The sequence below is a fragment of the Anoplophora glabripennis genome, unplaced genomic scaffold, assembly GCF_000390285.2.
Source record: "Anoplophora glabripennis isolate ALB-LARVAE unplaced genomic scaffold, Agla_2.0 scaffold1242, whole genome shotgun sequence".
NCBI lineage: Eukaryota > Metazoa > Arthropoda > Insecta > Coleoptera > Cerambycidae > Anoplophora > Anoplophora glabripennis.
Window position 1 is genome coordinate 22,428 of NW_019417323.1, and position 21,298 is coordinate 43,725.

The following is a 21,298-nucleotide window of genomic DNA, read 5'->3' on the forward strand; positions in this document are numbered from 1 at the left end:
AATTAACCCAACTACCATCTGTTAAAGTTTGTCATACAGTCTGGTAGAACCCAGTATAAAATACCAGAATCTTTATTTCCTGAATGTACATTTATCAATTGCTGAAAGAAAAAATACAAACTTAAGTGCTCATTTAAAAAAAATGTTACCTGGCCCTGCAACTAACAACATAACTCGCAAACATTAAAAAAAATAATAAATTGTTCAGATTCAGGCGAAAATAAGGATCGGTATTGTTCCAGGCGACCTACAACCTGCACAGAAACGAGATGAATATAAATACCTACATGCCCCTATTTTTAGGGGTGTTTTTCCTGTCTGTGCGAAGTATTTCAGTAATGTGCACGAAATGTTCTCACATCTTTACCCCCCATACAAATTTTTAACGTCCGATAGTTCGAGTTTACCGTGGCAGACGTTGATTAGTCCAGGGCCGCACTAAAAATAATTCAGACTGAAATCCGGGACATGTGATAAATGAAATGATTACGTGCAGCTTATTTTTGAAGTTAAAAAAAATCCAAATGAGAAAGTTGTAGCTATAAACTAGAGTTTTAGCCCATGTTAGGATTTTAACAGAAAATGAAAAATGTGACAAAAAAATTGACCCTTAACGTTTCATTTCTTCATTAAATCATTATTTAAATGGAAATTAATAAACTAAAACGATTATGACGTGCTAAACTATGCCTTAACAGCGCCCTTTTTACTAGAATATTCAACTAGAATCTCATACCACAGCCCTTCTTCTATTTAATAAAAAAAAATACAGAGAGGTGCTTAAAAAACAAGTTTTTTTGTAATAACGGCTTCAAAGAAGAATAGAAACATTTATTTAAAATCTGTAGTTTCCATGCCGTATCAGTTTCCCTGATCTCCGCTACCACACGAAATGTTAGTAGCTTATTAGATTAAGAGCAAACTGCAATTTACACAAAGTTAGTTTTAATACGTTAGTTAACCACTTTATTATTTAAAGGCTGTTTAGGGAGAAGGGCACTCGCGAAATATTTATTAGTCTAGCGTGTAAATTTCAAGCGCTCTCCGCAAGCATGAGGAATTTGCGAAGCATGTATTACATGAATCGTAAACAGGTTTTGTTCTATTTTGTTTGTAACTAAATACGATGAAAAAATTGATCCAAATCTGTTAAACATCTCGAAATACTGTAAGTAGGTACCTACCTACTATAAAAGAATTCTCTAAATACGGAAACTGACATTATGCACCGTTTTATTTGTTTGTACAGAATCAGCTAGATCACGGCGGCATTGATTTGGGTGCTGCAAGTTAACAGACGATGGTCTGCGTCTTAGAGGAAAACGGCTTTCATCTAACACTATGATCGAACATTGCCACGGTTTTTGAACCATTTTATTAGCGAATGATGAATTTTACGAAAGAAAAACTCAGGAAATGCAAACCTCAAACTCCTATTACCAACGCCCCAATAGATTTTAGTTATTTAAGTAATAAACAAGTAAACAATTTGTTTACTCACCCGAATTCTACAACTTGTGCTCTGAATCTCCTCCATCGCTGTGTGTGTCTACCGTCCAAATGCAAATGTCAAAAATAGTAGATGCGGATAACCTAGAAATTTGTACCGGTTTCTTTTCGAGTATTTTCATTGAGGTATTTCAAATAATTATCTATTAATCTTTATATGAAATATATTTACAATGGAAAACTTTGATGAAGATACAGCTTTCTTGGCTCTTGCTGTTTCAATGAAACAATACAGAGACTGTGACGTAGGCCAGAGGCAACTATGAATCATTTTTACGATTTGGGTCTTTTTCGTTGTTGTACATACAGAAAAACCTAACCTAACTTAACGTACCAGTTTATTATTTAAAAACAGGGAAAACGGGCATATCACGAGAATCGAAATAAAGTGAAGGTGTCTTTGCTTACTTTTATTGTCACTGTAGTTGTTTACTTCCCAGGAATATGAAACGGACGAGGTGGGGTGTTCACTTAAACTAGACCAATATCAGAAGTCACTGACACCAACTAAACACATGCTGTAAAAAAGTACGTATTACATACTTTTCGCTATTTAATTACTTTTTTTCTCTTGTAATCATGAACCTCTCAAACTACTAGTGTGAATTGTGATCGTAGTCCAAGCCGACTTTGGCCGTTCGCTGTGAGCCGGCTGGAGTCGGTTCTTCCGGCGAGCACAAAGAGTGGAAATGCTCAGTGTCAGTTTAAATGACAAAACTACGTGCTTGCAAGTGTGGACGTGCTTTTTTTACCTAGCCGGAAGAAGACGTGAATGGAATCATTGCTAATTTCTTCAGCACTGGGGATATAAATCAAAGAACGTAGATGTTCTGTCGGGTGTTCCACAGGGCTCAATACTTGGACTGTTACCAGTTAAAATCCTTATTATTACAATCCTGTAAACGGGATTTTTTTCTGTTGCGTTGTGGTATCTTTGGAATAAAAATATTTCGGTGAAAGGCACCTCACCCCGGAGCCGGCCGCCAGGAGATCCCTATTACGACCCTGACCTCAGCCTCGTGCACGTGCTGCTGCCCCCGGCTGCTCCCGATCCGCCCCTGTGGCTCGTGCGCAATTCCCTGCGCCTCGGGTGAACGCCTAAGCATAGCCGTAAAATAGGACACGGGTGCTATCTTGGTTGCCTGGCTGCGGCTGCATGGGCCCCCTAAAATTCTTTACATAACTCCACACAAATAAAACAGTGCCTCCCTTGTTCCGGTTTCAATCAAATTTAATGGGAATGCGATTGCATGCGGATTGGAAATGGTCGCGGACGTATTCGCAGTGAGCAGACTCGAGTGGGCTGTGTAGTGTCGGAATGAATACAATTTTAATTTGTGGTGAGTTTATTTTTAGGTTTCCGTTGTTTTTTCGTGCACCGCTATATTTACCTAGGCCGTAAGCGTAGGCCTTGATCGTCACCCGGCGGTCTTAACGATTTTTGCCTTATATTTATTTATAACTATAATTTTTTTCACAACAGGCGGTCTGACATACACAAATTATTCAAGATCTTATTCACAGTAAAAAGTAAAAAGATGAACAACGATCGAGCGTCAATGCGAGGGAAATGCGATTTTTCTTTCAGATGTTTTTTTTTTGTACATTATACATGAGCTAATTATATTATGATAATTTTTCTTCTCTATCAAATATCTAGATCTACGTGCATTTATTTCAGGAAATAGAGACAAAAATAAATTTGCAATAATGAAAACAATTATAATTTAATGATTTGGATTTATCTGTTTTTTTTTGTAATTTATATTATTTATAAATAATCATATTTATGTAAAAAATTCAGTTTTGATTGAGAATACAGCGTATCTTGGTAATAACAATACCTAATTAGATTAAGCAAATAATATTTCACTTTTCGAATCACGCAAATATATTTTTGTCATTTAATTAACACAACACGCATGTAAAAATACTTAGGGAAAGCTAATTAACTATTCAAACTATTCTACCTAAAAGCTGTCTAATTATAAAACATATTTAATACTTTTGCCGAATAGTGCAAGAATAATTTGTGTGTTGTATAAAAAGTAAACGACTATTTTACATGTATGTGTTTTAAGGTATATTTTTAACCTATTTACTGAAATTAGGTATGCACCTTTCAACAAGTTTACCTTGACATACCGAAATCCTAAGTGCAGTTTTATATTTATTTTTTTGGATCTGGATATTTTTTCAGTTTGAAACTGCCAAAGGTAAAATACCCGTTAGCTGACTTAAAAATTTATTTTAAAGACGTTTTACATTGACAATTTATTGATGAAGTAATTCATGAAGTCGCTTCATCAAGAAATTGGACGAGTGTAATGCACCAAATCCGCTGTCAAATAACTTCATGAACCGGAATAAATAAAAAATGGTATCACTTTTACTTTGTTAAAAACATTCGTTATATTATAATAGGTACCTAGTCACATTTGATTACCTACCTAGTTATTCTTTTTAACTCGTTCAATTAATTAATGAAAGTACGCCCTATAAATAGTTTTTGACGCATTTTAAATTTTTTTTATTTTCAATTTTTCGTTTTACTGTCCTTAATTTTTGTAATCGACCTTTGACATATGCGCAAATTTTGTCTAATAAACCGAACGTAAGTCTCTCTGCCATCAATCTTCCAATTCGTTAGCATGCCCTTTGCTTTTACGGCTCGGTTAAATTTATATACCAACCTGACATTTTCATGTGCACCTGTCGTAAATGTAAATATAGGGCAAGCTATTGATTAGAAATTTGAACCCTATAAAACTTTTTAACGGTTTCTAAGGGCGAAACAAGATGCCGAAATAAGTTTCACTAAGGTTTCAAGCGTTCTCAGGGCTTTGCCGAGGTGCATTAATCTAGCTGGCAGTGATTGATTATTCTCCGATAAATTTATTAACAGTAGGTTGGTATACCTACTTACAATTTATTTATTATTTAATTGAAACTCAAAAATGGATAAATGACAGAAAAATTATTGATTACGTTCCTATAGTTTCTGCCCCTCATTTTTTATTTTAATGCAATTTTTTGAGGTTAGGTATGCCTAGCATTTCGCAATTCTTTTTATTACTTCGAATTTTGAAAATAGGCACTTAATAAATAATAATTGCTACAATATGATTAAAAATCATGACAGTTTTAACAGAACCAACAAACCAAAACAGTTTTCATTCCAACAGTCGGACGCATGCGCATTCCGACATAATTCCGCACATAAGGTTCAAAATTCTTTGTTTCGAATCAATTGCGATTGCTCTTGACTGTTGGAAACTGTTACTAATGCTCTAAGAGGAAAATTATTATTAGTTTGTCGGTTCTATCAATTGTTAATAATTAATGATTTCTCTTTGTTGCAGGAATGTAGCCAAAATATTGTTTTAAATATTATGAGCGAGTTGCAGTCGACTATAGAGTTTTCTGTGGAGCTATTTAAATTTTATAATGTCGATTTGTTTCAAAGAGGGTACGTATATTTTTTTAGCCACAAGTGTTGGTGGGATAACCATAAGACGGGGTAGGAATAGAAACCAGTCATTTTTTTAACTAAAAATTTGTCTCTCCATCCGCGTAATATTATTGGTCTGTTTAAACAGTTCTAAATTCTGATTGGCTCTACATAATCTGTCACGTTGAAGTGGTGCAAGAATCGTGTGGTGAATTAAAGAACACAGCCTGTAAGTTTGTCTAATCTTTAGGCGGGAATTTTAAATTCACATTGCACTTTACACATACAATTTGAATTTAACTGGTAAAAAAAAAGTATCCGATATAAATACGTGAAATAGTATCACACCAAATCATTATTGTTATAATTTCCTGAAATTTGACGCTACTGAGTGTTTGAACAACTCCTAGTGTTACGTTAACTTAACACAATATTCAAAACATTACTGATAAATCTGAAACTGCAATAAAATATGTTGAAGGAACTCATCTGATATCTCCTTATACTACGATTTTCAGAATGTACCAAGTTCGATGTTCACTGCGCGTTTCCTCAAAACTGAGCGTCAACGTAGAAGTTACCACCCCAGAAGTAACTACCGGCCTAGGAACAGCGATCGTTTTGGGAAACTATGGTGCCTGCAGACCCTTCCAGATCCTCTACAGGAACGAGGAGGTCACGTTAAAAGACGTCGTCCTGTTCAGATGCCACATGTTAGTGGACGGCAATAACCTTAGGGAATCCCTGGAGAGGGCGGAGTTTTGTTTAGTTTTGGAGTTGTGGTTCAGCGATACGTCTCCTGTATCCATGGTAATGGTCTCTTCGAGAACGCTGCAGCTGAACATGTCCCCCATCGAAGGCCTACATTACCACTTACCTATTCTGTTCGACTACTTTCATTTGTCCGCCATTTCCCTGACCATACACTCCGCACTGACTGCCTTACATCAGCCCTCGATGAAGTAAGTAAAAGTTTTAATTAATCGAAAAATTTTGCTAAATCGAATAAAATTAAAGAGCGCCAAATAAATCCACGTACAAAAACTAAATTGAAATAACTCTTATTGGCGGCATGCACGATAGATTGTAAGACCTGAGTGCTGCGGGTTTCTAATTAGTTTATATTCATTTATATGTGAGATATGACATATTTTCTGGAATATGTGACATTAACAGTTGCTTTAATTTAAATTCGGTTCTACTAATACGTCTTATTAATTTACTGGCTCCGTCAGGAAGGGGATACTGCGGTACATGCAAAGTTGGTAAGTTCCGACTCGGACTGCGATCCGTCTTTGATTATGTAAAACGTTTGTGTTGCAGTGCCCCGAAAAGTTCAAAATCGTGGAGTAAAATCAGGTCAGCCCACTGTTCTTCTTTAACGGATCCCGTCCTACTAGTGAGTAGTAATAAGGTTTATAGCAGAATTAACGAATCTCCGCAAGTACATCTAGAGGTGTACAATGTTCTACTCGACTCTAGCAATAATCTGAAGGCCACCATCAAAGAATACAAAATGTTATTGTTGCAAAGGGAGGAAGTCGTATCGGAAAACTACGACACCCTGATCGTTAAACACAATGAGTACGATAGCACAAAGGTAAACGTTCGCTTGCGTGTTGTTAGTCGGGTATTTTAAAAATCTTGTGTTTTAGTTGATGAAAAAACGACCGTTTCTACAAAACTCGGGTCTTGCAGAACTGTGCGCGGAGAACATCAAGCTGTGGAATTATTTTTTACTAACATTTAGTTGTAAAATTGCAATTCAGCAGCACTTAAGCAAGAAACATCACAGCTTAAGGGTTAGGAGGTTTGCTGAATTGTTTTTCCTCGTGTACAACCCAAGGAGTTCTGCGTTCGGATGTTACGAGACGAACTATCAAAAATATTTGGTAATCGCGGAAATCGCAAGAAGGTGAGCCCCGTTTTCTAAAAAACTGAAATAATATTTAATAATTTAATTTCTTTACAGATCCAAATATATGCAAATGTTACCACCTCTTCCCGTCCACTGTGTAGCACTGGACGGTGAGACAGCAACGATGCCGGTGATATTCGAGGATCAGTACCAGGACCCGTTTGAGTTCGAAAAACGGAACTGCGAGGGACTCTCGTTAACACCGCAGGAAGGTAATTTAATTTTCGTAAGTATATACACTACAACCGACCGTTTATTCTTAATTTATTTTTAGAATCGGACCCGTGGATATCAAAAACGCGCAACCGCTTGGACTTGGACGAAACGAACTGTTCTTGTGGAATTGGTAGACTGTGGGAGAATCGGAAAAACGCCGAAAAGCCCTTGCCGGGCACCAACGTTTTCAGCGTAGAAGACCCCCTAAGTTTCGCGATTCCCACCAGACATAGCAAATCCTTAGATCAATTACAGATGTGTTCAAGAAATAATTTCCATTATTCTTTAAGTAACATAAGAGGACAAACAGGCGATAGCAAGCACTTGGGGAGGTCGCAGTTTTGCAAAACAGAACCAACTTTGAAAAACGTAGCTAGCGAGCACAACATGCGCAACGGGAAATATTTTTTACACGACGATATCAAAACGAAGCTGAGTAGTACCAAGGAAAATATATGCAGCTGTCCGTTAAATAGTTACTTCACGTTGAGCGGTAGCAGGAAATCGAGGAATAGCAGCGTCGTGGGAAAAGGCGATATGACGTTGGATTTGAATGTGGTCACGGAGAAAAAATATAAACAGTTTAATATAAAGAATCTGACGAACGTCAAGCAGCAGTACAACACCCTAGTGAAGTCCATGAGCCAAACGCCTTCCGACAGCAGCCAAAACATATTCAGATCGAATTCGATGCAGTTTTTTTCTCCGAAAAAGAGAGTCTCGAACAAGCTAAACATGCTTCTAGCGAAAAAGGGCAGCGCTAGGAAGTCCGATAGACTAATCGAAAACGGCGCGCAAATCAAAACAACTCCACACGCGGACCAAGATTACACGAGGAAATCAAAATCGAAAAAACACTCGTCGGGTGGCAAACAGTTCGAAATTGGTTCGACGAGTAGCTCGACGGAGAGTTTATCTGTGGAAAAATTAACAGGGTCAAAATACGAAGCTTTACTTAGTTGTAGTGGTCTTAGGAGGGTACGTAGCACTTCTTGCTTAGTAGAGGAATTTTTTCCATTAATATTATCGGGCACGGAATCACTGCCGAACATAACTTCGAAACTAGAAGAACGACTTTATCCTGAAATGAAATACTTCAGTAGTTCCACTTCGTCTACCACGAGCGAGCAGAGCGGCTGGATAACTTCGAGGAGTAGTTCAATAGGTGAGATCGGACCCCGTTTATTAGCAGAAACGTGACGTATAGTCACAAAAACTCGGGGATAAAATTTTTTTTAATTTTTTATGTCATCTTCAAACTTGGCGAAGAATGGTCGTAGAACAATTAAAAAATAGCAAATTAAAGCTCGAAGTTTCTAGTTTCGGGATCTGGAAGTCAAACATTATCGTTGACGAAATTTACGAAATTGTAAGAAATCCAGCGGAAACAAATTTTCAACATTTTTTGCTACGCTTTCAAATGGTCCACGGGCTTCAATAAAGTTTTTTTGGCAATACCACCTGTCGGCCCTTTTTGTTGAAAATAGTTCTAAATATTATGTAAAATGATAAATGCGTTATGTACCCGCTGAAAAAGTTATGCATAATTGTTAGCGCAAGAAAACGTAAGCACAAAAATTTAAAAAAAATTTTTCTGTGGAAGTTGTTACCGATAAAAATTTTTGACCCTCAGGTCCTGAAAGTAAAAATTTCAAGCTTTAATATGCTTTTTTTGTTACTGCTTTACGACATTCTTTCGCCAAATTACAGCCTTTCGAAAATCACCAAAAAATTTTGGATTTTTTTTATCCTTTAAGTTTTGCGACTAATCTGTATCGAAAATTTTCAGCCTCTAGTACTGACGTAACCAATCCTGCCACAAGTGCTATCATGAACGTTGAAAAAATTCAGAGGAGACTGTTCGGTACGGACAGCAGAAGAAGCAAAGAGAAATTTCTAATCAAAAATAAATCAAATAAATTTTATTTAGATAGTGATAGCTCGAACGGGCACAAGAAAAAATATCAAAAACACGATCAAGACTTTCCTTTGTACAAAGGTAAGCGGAAGTAACGAATCCCGAAACGATATCTCGAATACTTTTTTTTCAGGCTGTGAATTTAATCAAATTTGTGAGGATTTTGCTTTACCGCCTCCAAAACAGTTTAGAGATTTAGAATCGCCGTCGAGTTCGGTCACGAACGGCACAAACGAAGAAGAAATCAATGCGGTAGATAACCTTTTATACCACGTCGTCGATACTCAAACTAACCTCGAAAGGAAACCCAGTCAATTTGATTTGAAATCATCCACGGAAAAACAAGGTAACCGTTTCGTAACGTAGCACTTCGAACCTTGTAAAATAAACCTTACGCACTTTCCAGACGCTCATTTCGACAAAGTTAACACCGAACCCCTGAAATCGTTCTTAAAAGCAAAAAAGGAGTTTAAGAGTCAATTAAAGTTCCCCGGCTTGCTTTACTCGGACCTGAACAAGTTCGCTTCGACGGTACCTTACTTCCATATCAGCGACGAGTTCAGGATATTTTCGCCCGAAGGGATGCACCTTGTGGTCTGCGTGCACGGTTTGGACGGGAACTCCGCCGACTTAAGACTAGTGAAGACGTACCTAGAGCTGGGGTTGCCGGGAGCTTATTTGGACTTCCTTATGTCCGAAAGGAACCAGGGGGACACTTTCAGCGATTTCGACACCATGACGGATCGGTAATACTGATTATTTGTTTAAAAGTTAATTTTTTAAGTCAGACTCATTCAATTTTACAAAAATTTTGTCAATTCGATGTACAGGGTGTCTCAAAAAGGTCTGGACAAAAACCTACAACCCCTTTCTAATCCAAGTTACCCAAGTCCGAAATTTTATAGTTTTTGAGATACAGGGTGTTGAGAATACTATTTTATTATAGTTTTTTTTCAGTAACCTCATTATTAAACTGTAAAACTTTGTATAGGGGAGTTTTTTGGCACGAAAAATTGATATCTGGTCTTTATATTATCACAGGGCGCCACCTGGAGTACTTTACATGCGTTTAAATCGTCATAACTTTTTCTGTGCTCTTGTAAATTGATTTTTTTTATTCTGCGGAATTTTTTCTAAAAAAAATGTATGTACTAATCTACGACTATGCTTCTTTCGATTCGTCAGCACCCGGAGAACGCGAGATGCGAGTTTTCACGAAAATTTTATTTACCGATAAATGTTCGCAACGAACATGTTTACATTGACGAAAATTACGCGCTGTGTCTCGGAAACTGTAAAATTTTGTGCGGTTGAATTCTGTCGAGACCGTTTAGACGCCCCGTGTGTTACATATTTGAGACGTCTTTTCCTTTGCAGGTTAATAAGCGAAATTCTTCATTATTTAGATACGAGTAGCATAAGACCAACTCGAGTAAGTTTCGTCGGACACTCGCTAGGTAATATTATAATTAGGTCGGCCTTGACGAGGCCACAAATGAAATTTCTTCTACCAAGACTGCATACCTTTTTATCACTCTCTGGACCACATTTAGGAACTTTATATAACAGTAGCGGGTTAGTAAACATGGGTAAGTCCCGATTCAGTCGTAAATAAATTTCTGACGCCACCTACCGAATAATAATATGCCACCCCCTCTCCCACACAAGAAAAAAATTCATGACTTTGTGATATATTTTAGGTATGTGGTTTATGCAAAAATGGAAAAAATCGGGATCGCTTCTCCAATTATGTTTGAAGGACTGCACAGATCCCCGACAGTCGTTTTTATACCGTTTAAGTCAACGAAGCACCCTGCAACATTTCAAAAACATTTTATTATGCGGATCGGGACAAGATAGGTAAGTTAAAAAAACGTCGACACACTTCCGCTCACTTCATGTACTTTTTTCTCAGATACGTACCGCTTCATTCGGCGAGGATCGAACTGTGCAAGGAGTCCCTAAGGGACACCTCGGACTTGGGCGCAATCTACCGAGAAATGGTGCACAACATCTTGTCCCCGATAATTGCTCAGAAGGAACTGAAACTGTTGCGCTACGACATCCACCACGCCTTACCCAATACTGCCAACGCATTAATCGGTAGGGCGGCGCACATAGCGGTTTTAGATTCGGAACTGTTTATCGAAAAATTCATGGTGGTGGTTGGTATTAAATATTTCCGTTAGAGTATATTTATTAAGTTTTATAAATAAAGATATATTGAAATTTTAACACTTTCTTTATTGGTAACACATAGAGCCTTCGTTTCATAAATGACTACAAGCCACAGACTGTCGAGCGTAGGCAACCAACATTGCATCAAGCCTGATGAGTATGCAACCCTTAATGCGGCCCCGGTAAAGAAGGTAACTAAATTCGAAGCACTCTGCTTTCATTGCAAATCTCTACCGCTAGATGCCTCTGATAGTAAAAAAATTCAAAATTATTTTTATGTGCATTTCTCAAGAACTGTATCAAAAAATTCTCAGTCGCGTTGATTTAATTGATCATAATTTTTTCTTTATTTTTTTATATTTTCTATATTTCCCTTTTTCCGGGGACTCCTCGATCGACAAATGGCCATTTTATAAAGCGAAACGGAGATTCAATCTGCCCGGAAAGCACATCGAAGACAATCTGAAAATCGCAGTAAAGGTCCCATTAAAAGTCAAAATAAATTTCCCACCAAACACGTTAGTAGGATCGCAGCATGTCGCTATTTTACCTTTCCTTTGTTAAACATTAACACGGTATGTACAGGTATTTTATTATTACGTTAAGTGTACGCTTTTCCATAGCATACCACTCTAATACTTGACAGCCAGCTATAAGTCTCCCGATTAGATTTGGCGTATTTCGAAATTTAGGTTAGGAAATCAGACGAAACCTACTACACCATACTTGACGTTTCTAATTGAGGTTAGAAAATCAGAGGGGACCTACTAATTTGATAATCGAGGTTAGGAAAACAGACGGAACCTACTAGCCGACATTTGACGTTTCTAATTGAGGTTAGAAAATCAGAAGGGACCTACTAATTGATATTTGACGTGTTAGTTTCGTAATTGAGTTTATACGTTTCAAAAAGATTAATCTCTTGAACAGAATCAGGTAATAACTGAAAATCTAAAGGCTGCAACTACTGCTATCAAATAAATTTTGTAATTAACTTTAAACACTGAGCGTGAGAGTACTCCAAAAATAACCCTTTAAGTTGGTGCTCCGACCAATTTTGGTGGCTTACATCTCTGAAATGGTAGAGAAGTGAAAGTCTCTTTATATTTGCCCTGAGGATACAAATCTAACACAGCAGTTCCAACTTTTTTGGCACGTTCCGATGGCTTCCAACAATTTGAAACCCCATTCAACGAAATAAATTACTTGTTCCAAAAATTTAGTATTACTTGTTCCAAAAATTTAGTGTCAGAATCAACTTCGTTATGTGACGGGATGCACTATGCCGCCAGAACAACTTGGAATTTGTGAGAAGGTACAATTTTGTACCAATCGATCGATATCCGCAAGCGAGAGTGAAGGAAAAATGAATATTGGGTTACTATATATATATGCCATTTATTAATAATAAATAAATTCAATAAAACACTTATAACACTGCACCTACACAACAACTTATAAACAGAAAATACATTTAAAAGAGTATTTAAATACGACACCGATTAAATTCACCGACGGTGGATATTTTATGGAATGCCTTGGTCATCTGGTACTGGAGTTTAACTTAAAATCATATCTTTGGCCTCTACTTAACAAACCATCCCTCAATACTGTATCGTTTATATTAGTCAGACTGGGACCCGGATCCTACAATTCAGTCGGTTTTATCACGAAGTCAACAGTCAACAAAAAAAAAACGTTTTTATGAAATAAGAAAACATGTTTGTATAAACAGAGGTCACGGAATGCTCCGTTTCCGAGAGGGAGTACATTTTTTTAATTTCAACGAAAACGAAGCATTTTACGATCTATATTTACAAGAACAGATAATTTTTCTTATTTTGGGGTCTTCTATCGCCAGGTAGACTTTGACATGTGCAATTCGAGACACTTTGTACACAACAACTTTATATTAAGCTAAATTAACACCCGTATTAAAAATAAAATTAAAATTAGCACCTTAAAGACACCTACCTCGTTATTATCAGCAGGAGGCGTATCCCCGTTGGACTCGGTAATCAGCAGTAACTTATTCTCTTCCGCTTCGACGTCAATTATTCCCCCCCGACTTTTCTGGTAAGTAAAGAGCTGTTTCATGCTTTCCTGGAGCAGCCTAAGATCGCTGGTAACCTCGAAATTTTGAGCACATTCTAATTCTTTGGGAGGAAGAGCCGACGTCAGATCTTCCACATCACAGGTTATTTGCTCCCGGCAAACTGGACAACTAGCCTGTCAGAAATAGACGAAATTAAAGTACAAGTACTTATAATTTGATTTATGTACCTGGAACCCTTTGGTTGACTTCTGCCAAGCCGGTAACTTGTCCTGCTCCTCCTGAAAATGCCTTTTGGTAACTATCAAGTGATTTGCCAGGCAGTAAGAATGGAAGTAATGAAAGCACTTAGTCTTAGTAAAGCTGTCGCCCTCTGAAAACCCGTATAGACACACAGCACACTGGCAGGTTGGCAAGTTACTCGCCGTCAAATTTTCTCTGATCAGCTTAAAAGAGAATAAAATGGTCAGTATATGCACACACATATACCGACTATATTACTTAAACAAAAGCAACAAAACAAACCTAGAATTTTACCTCTATCAATTCGAAAATTACAGGTTGACCAAGAAACTCGATACACTTTTCTTTGATGGACTTATATAAATTATTTACAGTAGAATCATCTAAGCCTCGGGGATTTCGTAACTGGACTACAGGTTCTTGGTCTGGATAACCGTCAGGAAGTTTAGCCTCGAGAGTAACACAAACATACTGTTTATCAACTTCATTTGCAGTGGAAGGGAATATGGTTGACTTGACTAGTTCAGGGCATCCGCTAAAATTATCCCACAAATAAGACTTTAACACTTACCATACCTATACTACTTACTTTTCACTATATGTTATTGAAATATCATCCATCAAAATTGCTTCTAAAGCTTCCAGTTCTTCCTGTACACTGCAAAATATTTTTATTACGTTCTGTGAAAAGAAAAAAGAATGTAAACAATACCTACCGTTCATTGAGCGACATTTTCATGAATAGCAAAATGAGTTCGAGATCAATCAATAAATTATTGTACAAAAAGTAGAAACAAACACTGGAACAGAAGTGCTCGATTTCGACTTCTTGTCATTCAATATCCAATCGCGGCCCAGCTGAATTCAATGACAGCTGTCAACTGTCATTCATCTGTCAACTGTCATCACAACCGCAAAATAGCTGCGTTCCAGTTATCTCGGAAGTGCTCGTAAAGTGTTCCTCTAGTATTTACTCTTTAAACACTCCAGCTTAAATAATTTAAAATTTTTCAAATTCTTCATTTTGTTATTATGAGTCAAAAGCCAAGGCAAATTAAATTTTGCTATTTAAATTAATGATTCTCATGACCAAAATAACTTAGCTTATAAGTTCTATTGTGATTGTGAACGTAGATTGTATGAAATCTATATTCCGCGTCTATGGTCCATCACAGTATGATGTATGGAGTATTGGTAGCACTGTCAACTTTAATATTTTGTGTCGTTGGGGAAAACCTGAAACAGGAAAGCCGGGAGTTGTGAGCACCAGAAAATCTTGAGTACTTTTATTATTAAAAACGCACTGTTTTTGCTTGTTTTTTTTTGCTACTATACCTATATAATTATATACACATAATAAGTAGGTGAGTATTTAAATAAGTTTCCTGATATATTTTTTGTTAATGATTGTGTCTATTATAGAAATAAAAAAATTTCTGTGTGGATTCTTTTGCATTCATCAAATAAATATTTAAGCAGATACAATGTTTGTAATTATTTGCAAATTATTCTGCAAATACAGAATAATAATAAATTGGGATTTGTTAATAAAAAGGATATGTTGATAAAACATTTTTTCCTGTTACAGATAAAAGTTTATATTTGATAGGTACGTCATTATTAGATTAGATAATGCACCGACAGATTTAAACAATGATTTTTTTAACTTTTGTAATCAGTTTTAATGTTGATTGTTTGGAAGAATTAAATAATTATTGAATATATTATTTCACCCATATAAACATATATTTTTATATTTAATAGATTTATCTAGACGTTTTACAATTCGCTATAGTTAGGTTATCGAGAATCCCGCGCTTCTGGCTTATTGGATAAAACCATAAACCATGATAAAACTAATGTAAGCTTTGACATTCTAAATTTCAAGATTCGCTAGATGTGTTCGGAATACTTACTCGTAAGTGTAAAATATGCACAACTATTATTTTCGCAAGATGCATGTTTTTTTTCATTTGTGTCATATTTGGTTAATATTGTATGATTATGAGAAAAGTCCGTATGAGAGGAGCTTGGTTGAAGGGCATGAAACAGGCATTGCGCAGGCGTGCGCAAAATGAATAGCTGTGTGTAGATGCAAGTGGAACTACATGCTTTTCTGTAATTTCCCGTATATTAATTTTTCAATATATGTAGATGTATTATTTTATTCATCATTTTGGTGCAATGAATTTATATGATTCTAATGTATGATTCTATATAATGCACTATAAAGAACTTATAAATAAAAAAAACACAAAATAAAAATAAATTTAATAAGAGGATAGCTATAATTTAAAATACAGACTATTGAAAGTCAATCAAATTTGTTCGTAATGTTTACAAAATAATTTGTTTATTTGAATATATAGAAGACTGGAAAAGTTACATATTACAGAAAATTTATAAATTTATTTCTATACAAAACAGAGATATTAAAAAATTGGTAGGTACTTATAACAAAAAGTCGAAGCTTTTAGAATATATCAATAATTTAAAGTTGGTTTTAGATTCTATGGAAAACTCATACCGTTGAGAATAATGTCATCATGTACCAGGTAACTAATTAGGCCACTCTATAACTTGTTTTTCATTAGTAAAATGGACACAAATTTTCGAAATTTAAATGGGGCACGTGGTTTTTCTTTCATGCACTCAAACCAAAACCACAAAACGAATTTTGTCTAACAACTGATATTATTTAAAATTTAAATTTGAACCAAAATATCTGATAAAATATAGGGTGTCCCACTTAAATATCGAAAATTCTGACCGCTTTCAGTTAAATTGGAAATGATAGAATCAGTAATCTGTTGTCTTTATTTGCTTCTTTTTTATCACTACGATAATTTTTCCGCCAAGTTGCAGCCTTTTGAAAATCACCTAAGCATTTATAAGATTTTTTTATTCGCTAATTGTCGTGACTAGTTTATTAATGCGGTAGCTAAACTTCACTTAACTTTTTTTTACAGCAATACCTCTAATGTATTAACGGCAACAACTACAGTTACTAGAGATGATCCCTTTTATATTATGAACCACGATAAGCAAGGTTTTGCCTACATATTCAGCCATGACAGGTTTTCAATTAGCCCACAGCGAAGTGCTGCGGATGTCGATGAAAATAAACTTAAATATCTACTAATTAACATGGGGTTCGACGTACGACTCTTTAAAAATTTGAAAGTGTCGGAAATACAATATCACATCAATGAAGGTACCTATTTCATTGAATTACTTATAATTGAATATTGTACAGTATATTTTTCAATAGTTCGTCAAATGGACCACACCGACAATAATTGTTTTCTTCTCTTCGTGCTGTCGCATGGAGATGAGAATAAAATTGAAGCTCTCGATGACACTTACGATCCCAGTGAAATGTTTTGGAACCAATTTACAGCAGATAAATGTCCAAGTCTAGCAGGTATTACATCAGGGTACGGTTATACTTATCAAAAATTTACCTTAACATGAAATATTTTTTTGTAGTAAAATAAATATAATAATAATAATAATAATAATAATAATAATAATAATAATAATAATAATAATAATAATTTTAGGTAAACCAAAGTTATTTTTCTTGCAATGTTGCCAAGGTAACAAATTGGACTCAGGAATTCAACTAATATATAGACAACAAAGAACAGAAACCGATGGTCGCGTTACACCATATACTATTCCAAATTATAGCGACTTCTGCATTATGTATGCGACTGCTAAAGGTATTTTTTTTTCATTAATTATCCATTTTTATCATTTGTTATCGTTTAAAATCTTTTACAGGCCACTTTGCTTTCCGCAATGATAAAGGGGGTTCGCACTTTATTAAATATCTTTGCGAAGAACTAGAGAAGCATGCATATTGTGAACATTTACTAACAATTTTAACTTTTGTTATTCGGCGAGTAGCTGTAGAATTTCAGAGTAGATCTAAACAATCAGATCGTGATAAAAAAAAACAAATCCCATATTTTGAAAGTTCGTTGACCAGACTCGTGCAGTTTAAGGATATGAAAAAGGGAGAATGAACCTAATATTTATTATGCAAATAAAAAAATATCATTGTATTTTACAATCCGACATAAAAAATACCTGAAAGCCAAACAAAATAATATTTAATATGTGACATATTGTTTGTATTTAAAAATTTATATATATATTATGATTATATAATTAATTTAATTATCTTGGGCTCTTTGTGGCCCATCTAAATATGTACGGAGCATTCGTAAATTATAATCCACATGATCGCAAGGCTTAGGCAACTAACATTGCACGATTGGTAGTGTCAACCAAAAGTCTTAGCGTCTATCAATTTAATGATCGTTTACAATGAACAATGACAAACTGTTGTGTCTACACTTGAGTGCTTTGAATGCTTTCTCCGATCGGTTAGAATGTGAAAAACTGCACCAATTTTACTTTTTACCAAAATTTAATTGCCAGTGCCAAGTAAATAAAATGACTTCCAAACAAAATCAGTGGTCCTGTGGCTTGTAAACATTTATGAAGGTTCTCTAGGATTTTTATATGAAATATGTTTGTTACATGTACTTTTAATATATTTTAAATAAAGCAAGCTTGTTTTATTTTAATTTTGTCAAAATATTTTCCTTGATCAGTTAAATTTTGTAACTGTATAATTAAAACAAGAAATATAAAATATTTAAATTCTTTATGAGCCTAAAAGAGTACGATCAAATGAAATATGAAATTTTATGTTACGAAACATTCTCCTCCACGTTTATTTAATTTGAATTACCCGCCTTTAGAAATGTCGGAAGCACATGGTCGTAGTTTCCAAAGTGGCCACTTTTCCCGCTGTAGCGTTCTTTTCGAGTAGAATTTTTTCCTACGACAATGGTATGTAATAAATCGAAAATTAATAAGATCATCCGCCATTTATTGGTCAAAAATATAATGAATATTAGTGCAAAATATTGTTGTTTAAATGTTCATTTTTATATTTTGTGCAAATAGTGATTAATTTATATTTATTTTATTGTAAATCCAACATGGTAATTGACAGATAGTTATTTTGCAAACAAAAATTTTGTAACTGAATTAACATTTTTCATGAAAATAGTTGGAAATAAATTATTATAGATCGTATATACTTACCTCAATAATACATCAATAAGGCATTACTACTAGTACATTCTAATACACATATTTTATTTGTACATAACCTAAAAATCTTAATTTGAAATATTTTTAAGACTACTGTTTATGTTTCAGACTGAAGGAACGGCTACAATTAGGACCAGAAAATTTATGACCAACAGGCTGTTGGCTCGTAAACAAATGGTCGTAGATGTCCTACATCCGGGACAACCTTCCGTTAAGAAAACGGACATTAGGGAAAAACTAGCCAAAATGTACAAAGTAAATTATAATTTGACTTATTAATCTTCATCACATTAACGTAATAACATTTTTAGGTTACACCTGACGTAGTCTTTGTATTTGGATTCAGGACGAACTTTGGGGGTGGCAAATCCACAGGTTTCGCTCTTATTTACGACACTTTAGATTTCGCTAAGAAATTTGAACCTAAGCACAGGCTGGCCCGACACGGTTTATATGAAAAGAAACAGCAGACCCGTAAACAACGTAAAGAACGTAAGAACAGGATGAAGAAAGTGAGGGGTACCAAAAAGAGTAAAGTTGGTGCTGCTTCTAAGAAGGTTAGTCAAATTTTTTAATTCGGTTTTCGCTTTTTGGTGCTTTCGATTCGACAACTTCAAATCGTGAGATCGTGTTTGAACTTGTTTTAATACGGATATACATTAAACTAAAAATGAAAATTTATGCTAGTAAATGTCATTTTTTTTAAATTCTACGTCATTTGTCGTAAGATATTTGTGTCGATCATTTTCTTCTCATTCGAGTCTCAAATCGAGATCAACTATTTGTTTCTGCATTGCAGTGGTGTTATTCAAATTTCAAAATTACCAAAAATCTACATAAAATTCACATCAAAAAGTAGCTGAGTGGTTTAAAGTTTGAAAGACCGATTTCTAATGATAAGGGAAGAACGGCCAAAAGAGTGTGCCCAAAAAGTAATATGTCACACGAAGGTGCAGTGAGTTGTAAGCGACTGCTAATAATTACGTTGCACATTAGGCTTATATCACAAATTTTGAACCGTATCTTCTCTACGTTAGACCCGTAAGACTTTAAGACTACAAAAGAGAGAGGGTTATATAGATTATGTTTAAGAAACATGAGAGACGTTAAAATTTAAGTTGAAGACACGAAAAAACATATTTTGAGGTGTTGAATAAGTTCTCGCCATTTTTAAAACGGTTTTTTTAAAAAAGTTGTTTAAAAAAACGTGACTGAAAGTATTGTCCATCGCTACGCACCACTTTTTCCCATCTTTCTGACTTCCAAGTAGGCTTTCACCAGTTTTGCACCATGTGGCCGAGTATGGTCGTGCTGTAAATCACTTTGTCGTGTCTCTGCTCATATAGCGGCCATTTTTCCTTCAATGCTTAGCTCAAACGCATTAATTGTAGTCGATAGCAATCTCCTGTGATGGTTTCATTCAGTGTGACCAGTTTGTACCCAGCTGATCCCACCAATCGCAGAGCAGACGCTTAAAACGACAGATATTCAGCTTTGCCGATGATATTGATGTGTGGCCAGGCTTACCCCATGATTTTCTACCCTTAGCGTACCCATTTTTACGATACGATGCAAATAACCTTTTATTTTCTGCCATTCGACGTCTCTTGGCTTCAACACGTACGATACCCAATGTCCTTGATTTTCCACCATTGTTAATGCTTTCAAATGTTTCGAAACTGTTGTACGATCAATTCAAAGATTTTGTAAGTTTAGCTAGCGTCCAATTTAAGTTTTTCAGGAAGTAACGCCTCCAATTCTTCGTTTTCCAACTGTTTCGGTGCGCCAGAGCGTTCGTTATCTCCAACATCAAAATCGTTATTTTTGAAGTGACTAAACCGAACTCTACATGTTGTTTGCGACAGAGCACGGCAGCCGTAAGTCTCAACAACAATTCACAGATCTCTTTTGGATAAAGTAGTGCATAAAATTCCCCGCCAATACACTTTTTTCGGTACAAAATTCAACACTATGGAAAAAAAGTGGTCTGCACTTCGGCAAAACAACGTACACTGGTTTTCCAACTAAACAGTTCTGGTAATGCCATCTGTTGGAAAACAGCGAGAACTTATTCAACGTCCCGATAGTTTTTAAGTTTTATTTCATTTCAATTTAATTTTTTCAGGGTGGCAAGAAATAGATTCATCTATTTCTAGGTATTGTTTTTGTTTTGTGGTTTAGTGACTTGTTTTGTTTGTTCCCGTTTTACAAGATCTTTTTATTTGCGTATTTCATCCAGTATTAATGATTAATGTAGTCTTCCCATCTGATTCACTCTCATTAAATTTTCCCTATTCCAAATTCCCCCTGTTTTTACCTACCTTTTGAATTCCCTTCCACAAACCCTTGCATTATAAATAGTTCCTCTACACATCATCCGTTTTTTGTGAAAATTTTTCACTATATAATTGGGTTGTAGTGTGTATTACGTTTTTACTAACTAGCTCTACAATTTATTTTTTCGAAGGAACGTTAATTCTGTTATTTTTCTTGCAGTAAGTCCAATGAGTGCAGGGATCTCCGTGTTTCGCAATACGAAAGGGGTCCAATACAAACGTTTTATGTATTTAACATCATTTCCATAAAATATATTTAAGTGTTTATAAAGACGAACTATATTTAGTTTCATTTACCTTAAAAATTTACCCGTTCGATGCATTTTGAATCGATTTGTAAATT

At 35.4% G+C, this 21,298-nt stretch overlaps 4 protein-coding genes across 8 annotated transcripts; 3 read left to right on the forward strand and 1 right to left on the reverse strand.

Annotated features, from left to right (window-relative positions):
* The first annotated feature begins 2,648 nt into the window (after positions 1–2,648).
* LOC108916152 (protein FAM135A) lies at positions 2,649–11,201 on the forward strand. Of its 2 annotated transcripts, XM_018722358.1 has the most exons (14): positions 2,649–2,849; positions 4,872–4,978; positions 5,479–5,922; positions 6,196–6,225; positions 6,284–6,560; positions 6,616–6,875; positions 6,933–7,090; positions 7,153–8,259; positions 8,884–9,093; positions 9,146–9,358; positions 9,419–9,758; positions 10,390–10,601; positions 10,713–10,872; positions 10,928–11,201. In XM_018722358.1, the coding sequence occupies exons 2-14, from the start codon at positions 4,902–4,904 to the stop codon at positions 11,199–11,201; spliced, it is 3,762 nt and encodes a 1,253-aa protein (XP_018577874.1). In that variant the 5' UTR covers positions 2,649–2,849; positions 4,872–4,901. The 2 variants fall into 2 exon arrangements, with proteins under 2 accessions (XP_018577874.1, XP_018577875.1); XM_018722359.1 differs by lacking the exon at positions 6,196–6,225.
* A 1,388-nt stretch (positions 11,202–12,589) lies between these two features.
* Positions 12,590–14,354, reverse strand: LOC108916154 (E3 ubiquitin-protein ligase RNF25). 2 transcript variants are annotated; one of them, XM_018722361.1, is made up of 6 exons: positions 14,203–14,354; positions 14,076–14,144; positions 13,781–14,021; positions 13,474–13,689; positions 13,165–13,419; positions 12,590–12,837 (listed from the first exon to the last, which is right to left on the reverse strand). In XM_018722361.1, the coding sequence occupies exons 1-6, from the start codon at positions 14,223–14,225 to the stop codon at positions 12,733–12,735; spliced, it is 909 nt and encodes a 302-aa protein (XP_018577877.1). In that variant the 5' UTR covers positions 14,226–14,354; the 3' UTR covers positions 12,590–12,732. The 2 variants fall into 2 exon arrangements, with proteins under 2 accessions (XP_018577877.1, XP_018577878.1); XM_018722362.1 differs by having other exon boundaries at positions 14,199–14,354.
* A 1,481-nt stretch (positions 14,355–15,835) lies between these two features.
* Positions 15,836–18,059, forward strand: LOC108916153 (caspase-1). Of its 2 annotated transcripts, XM_018722360.2 has the most exons (5): positions 15,896–16,041; positions 16,456–16,700; positions 16,758–16,910; positions 17,050–17,211; positions 17,273–18,059. In XM_018722360.2, the coding sequence occupies exons 1-5, from the start codon at positions 16,025–16,027 to the stop codon at positions 17,515–17,517; spliced, it is 822 nt and encodes a 273-aa protein (XP_018577876.1). In that variant the 5' UTR covers positions 15,896–16,024; the 3' UTR covers positions 17,518–18,059. The 2 variants fall into 2 exon arrangements, with proteins under 2 accessions (XP_023311945.1, XP_018577876.1); XM_023456177.1 differs by lacking the exon at positions 17,273–18,059 and having other exon boundaries at positions 15,836–16,041; positions 16,758–16,923; positions 17,050–17,124.
* Positions 18,060–18,260: 201 nt separating this feature from the next.
* On the forward strand, positions 18,261–21,232 carry LOC108916151 (40S ribosomal protein S24). Of its 2 annotated transcripts, none has more exons than XM_018722357.1 (4): positions 18,261–18,352; positions 18,728–18,874; positions 18,931–19,176; positions 21,116–21,232. In XM_018722357.1, the coding sequence occupies exons 1-4, from the start codon at positions 18,350–18,352 to the stop codon at positions 21,116–21,118; spliced, it is 399 nt and encodes a 132-aa protein (XP_018577873.1). In that variant the 5' UTR covers positions 18,261–18,349; the 3' UTR covers positions 21,119–21,232. The 2 variants fall into 2 exon arrangements, with proteins under 2 accessions (XP_018577873.1, XP_018577872.1); XM_018722356.1 differs by lacking the exon at positions 21,116–21,232 and adding an exon at positions 20,745–20,780.
* Positions 21,233–21,298: the final 66 nt, after the last annotated feature.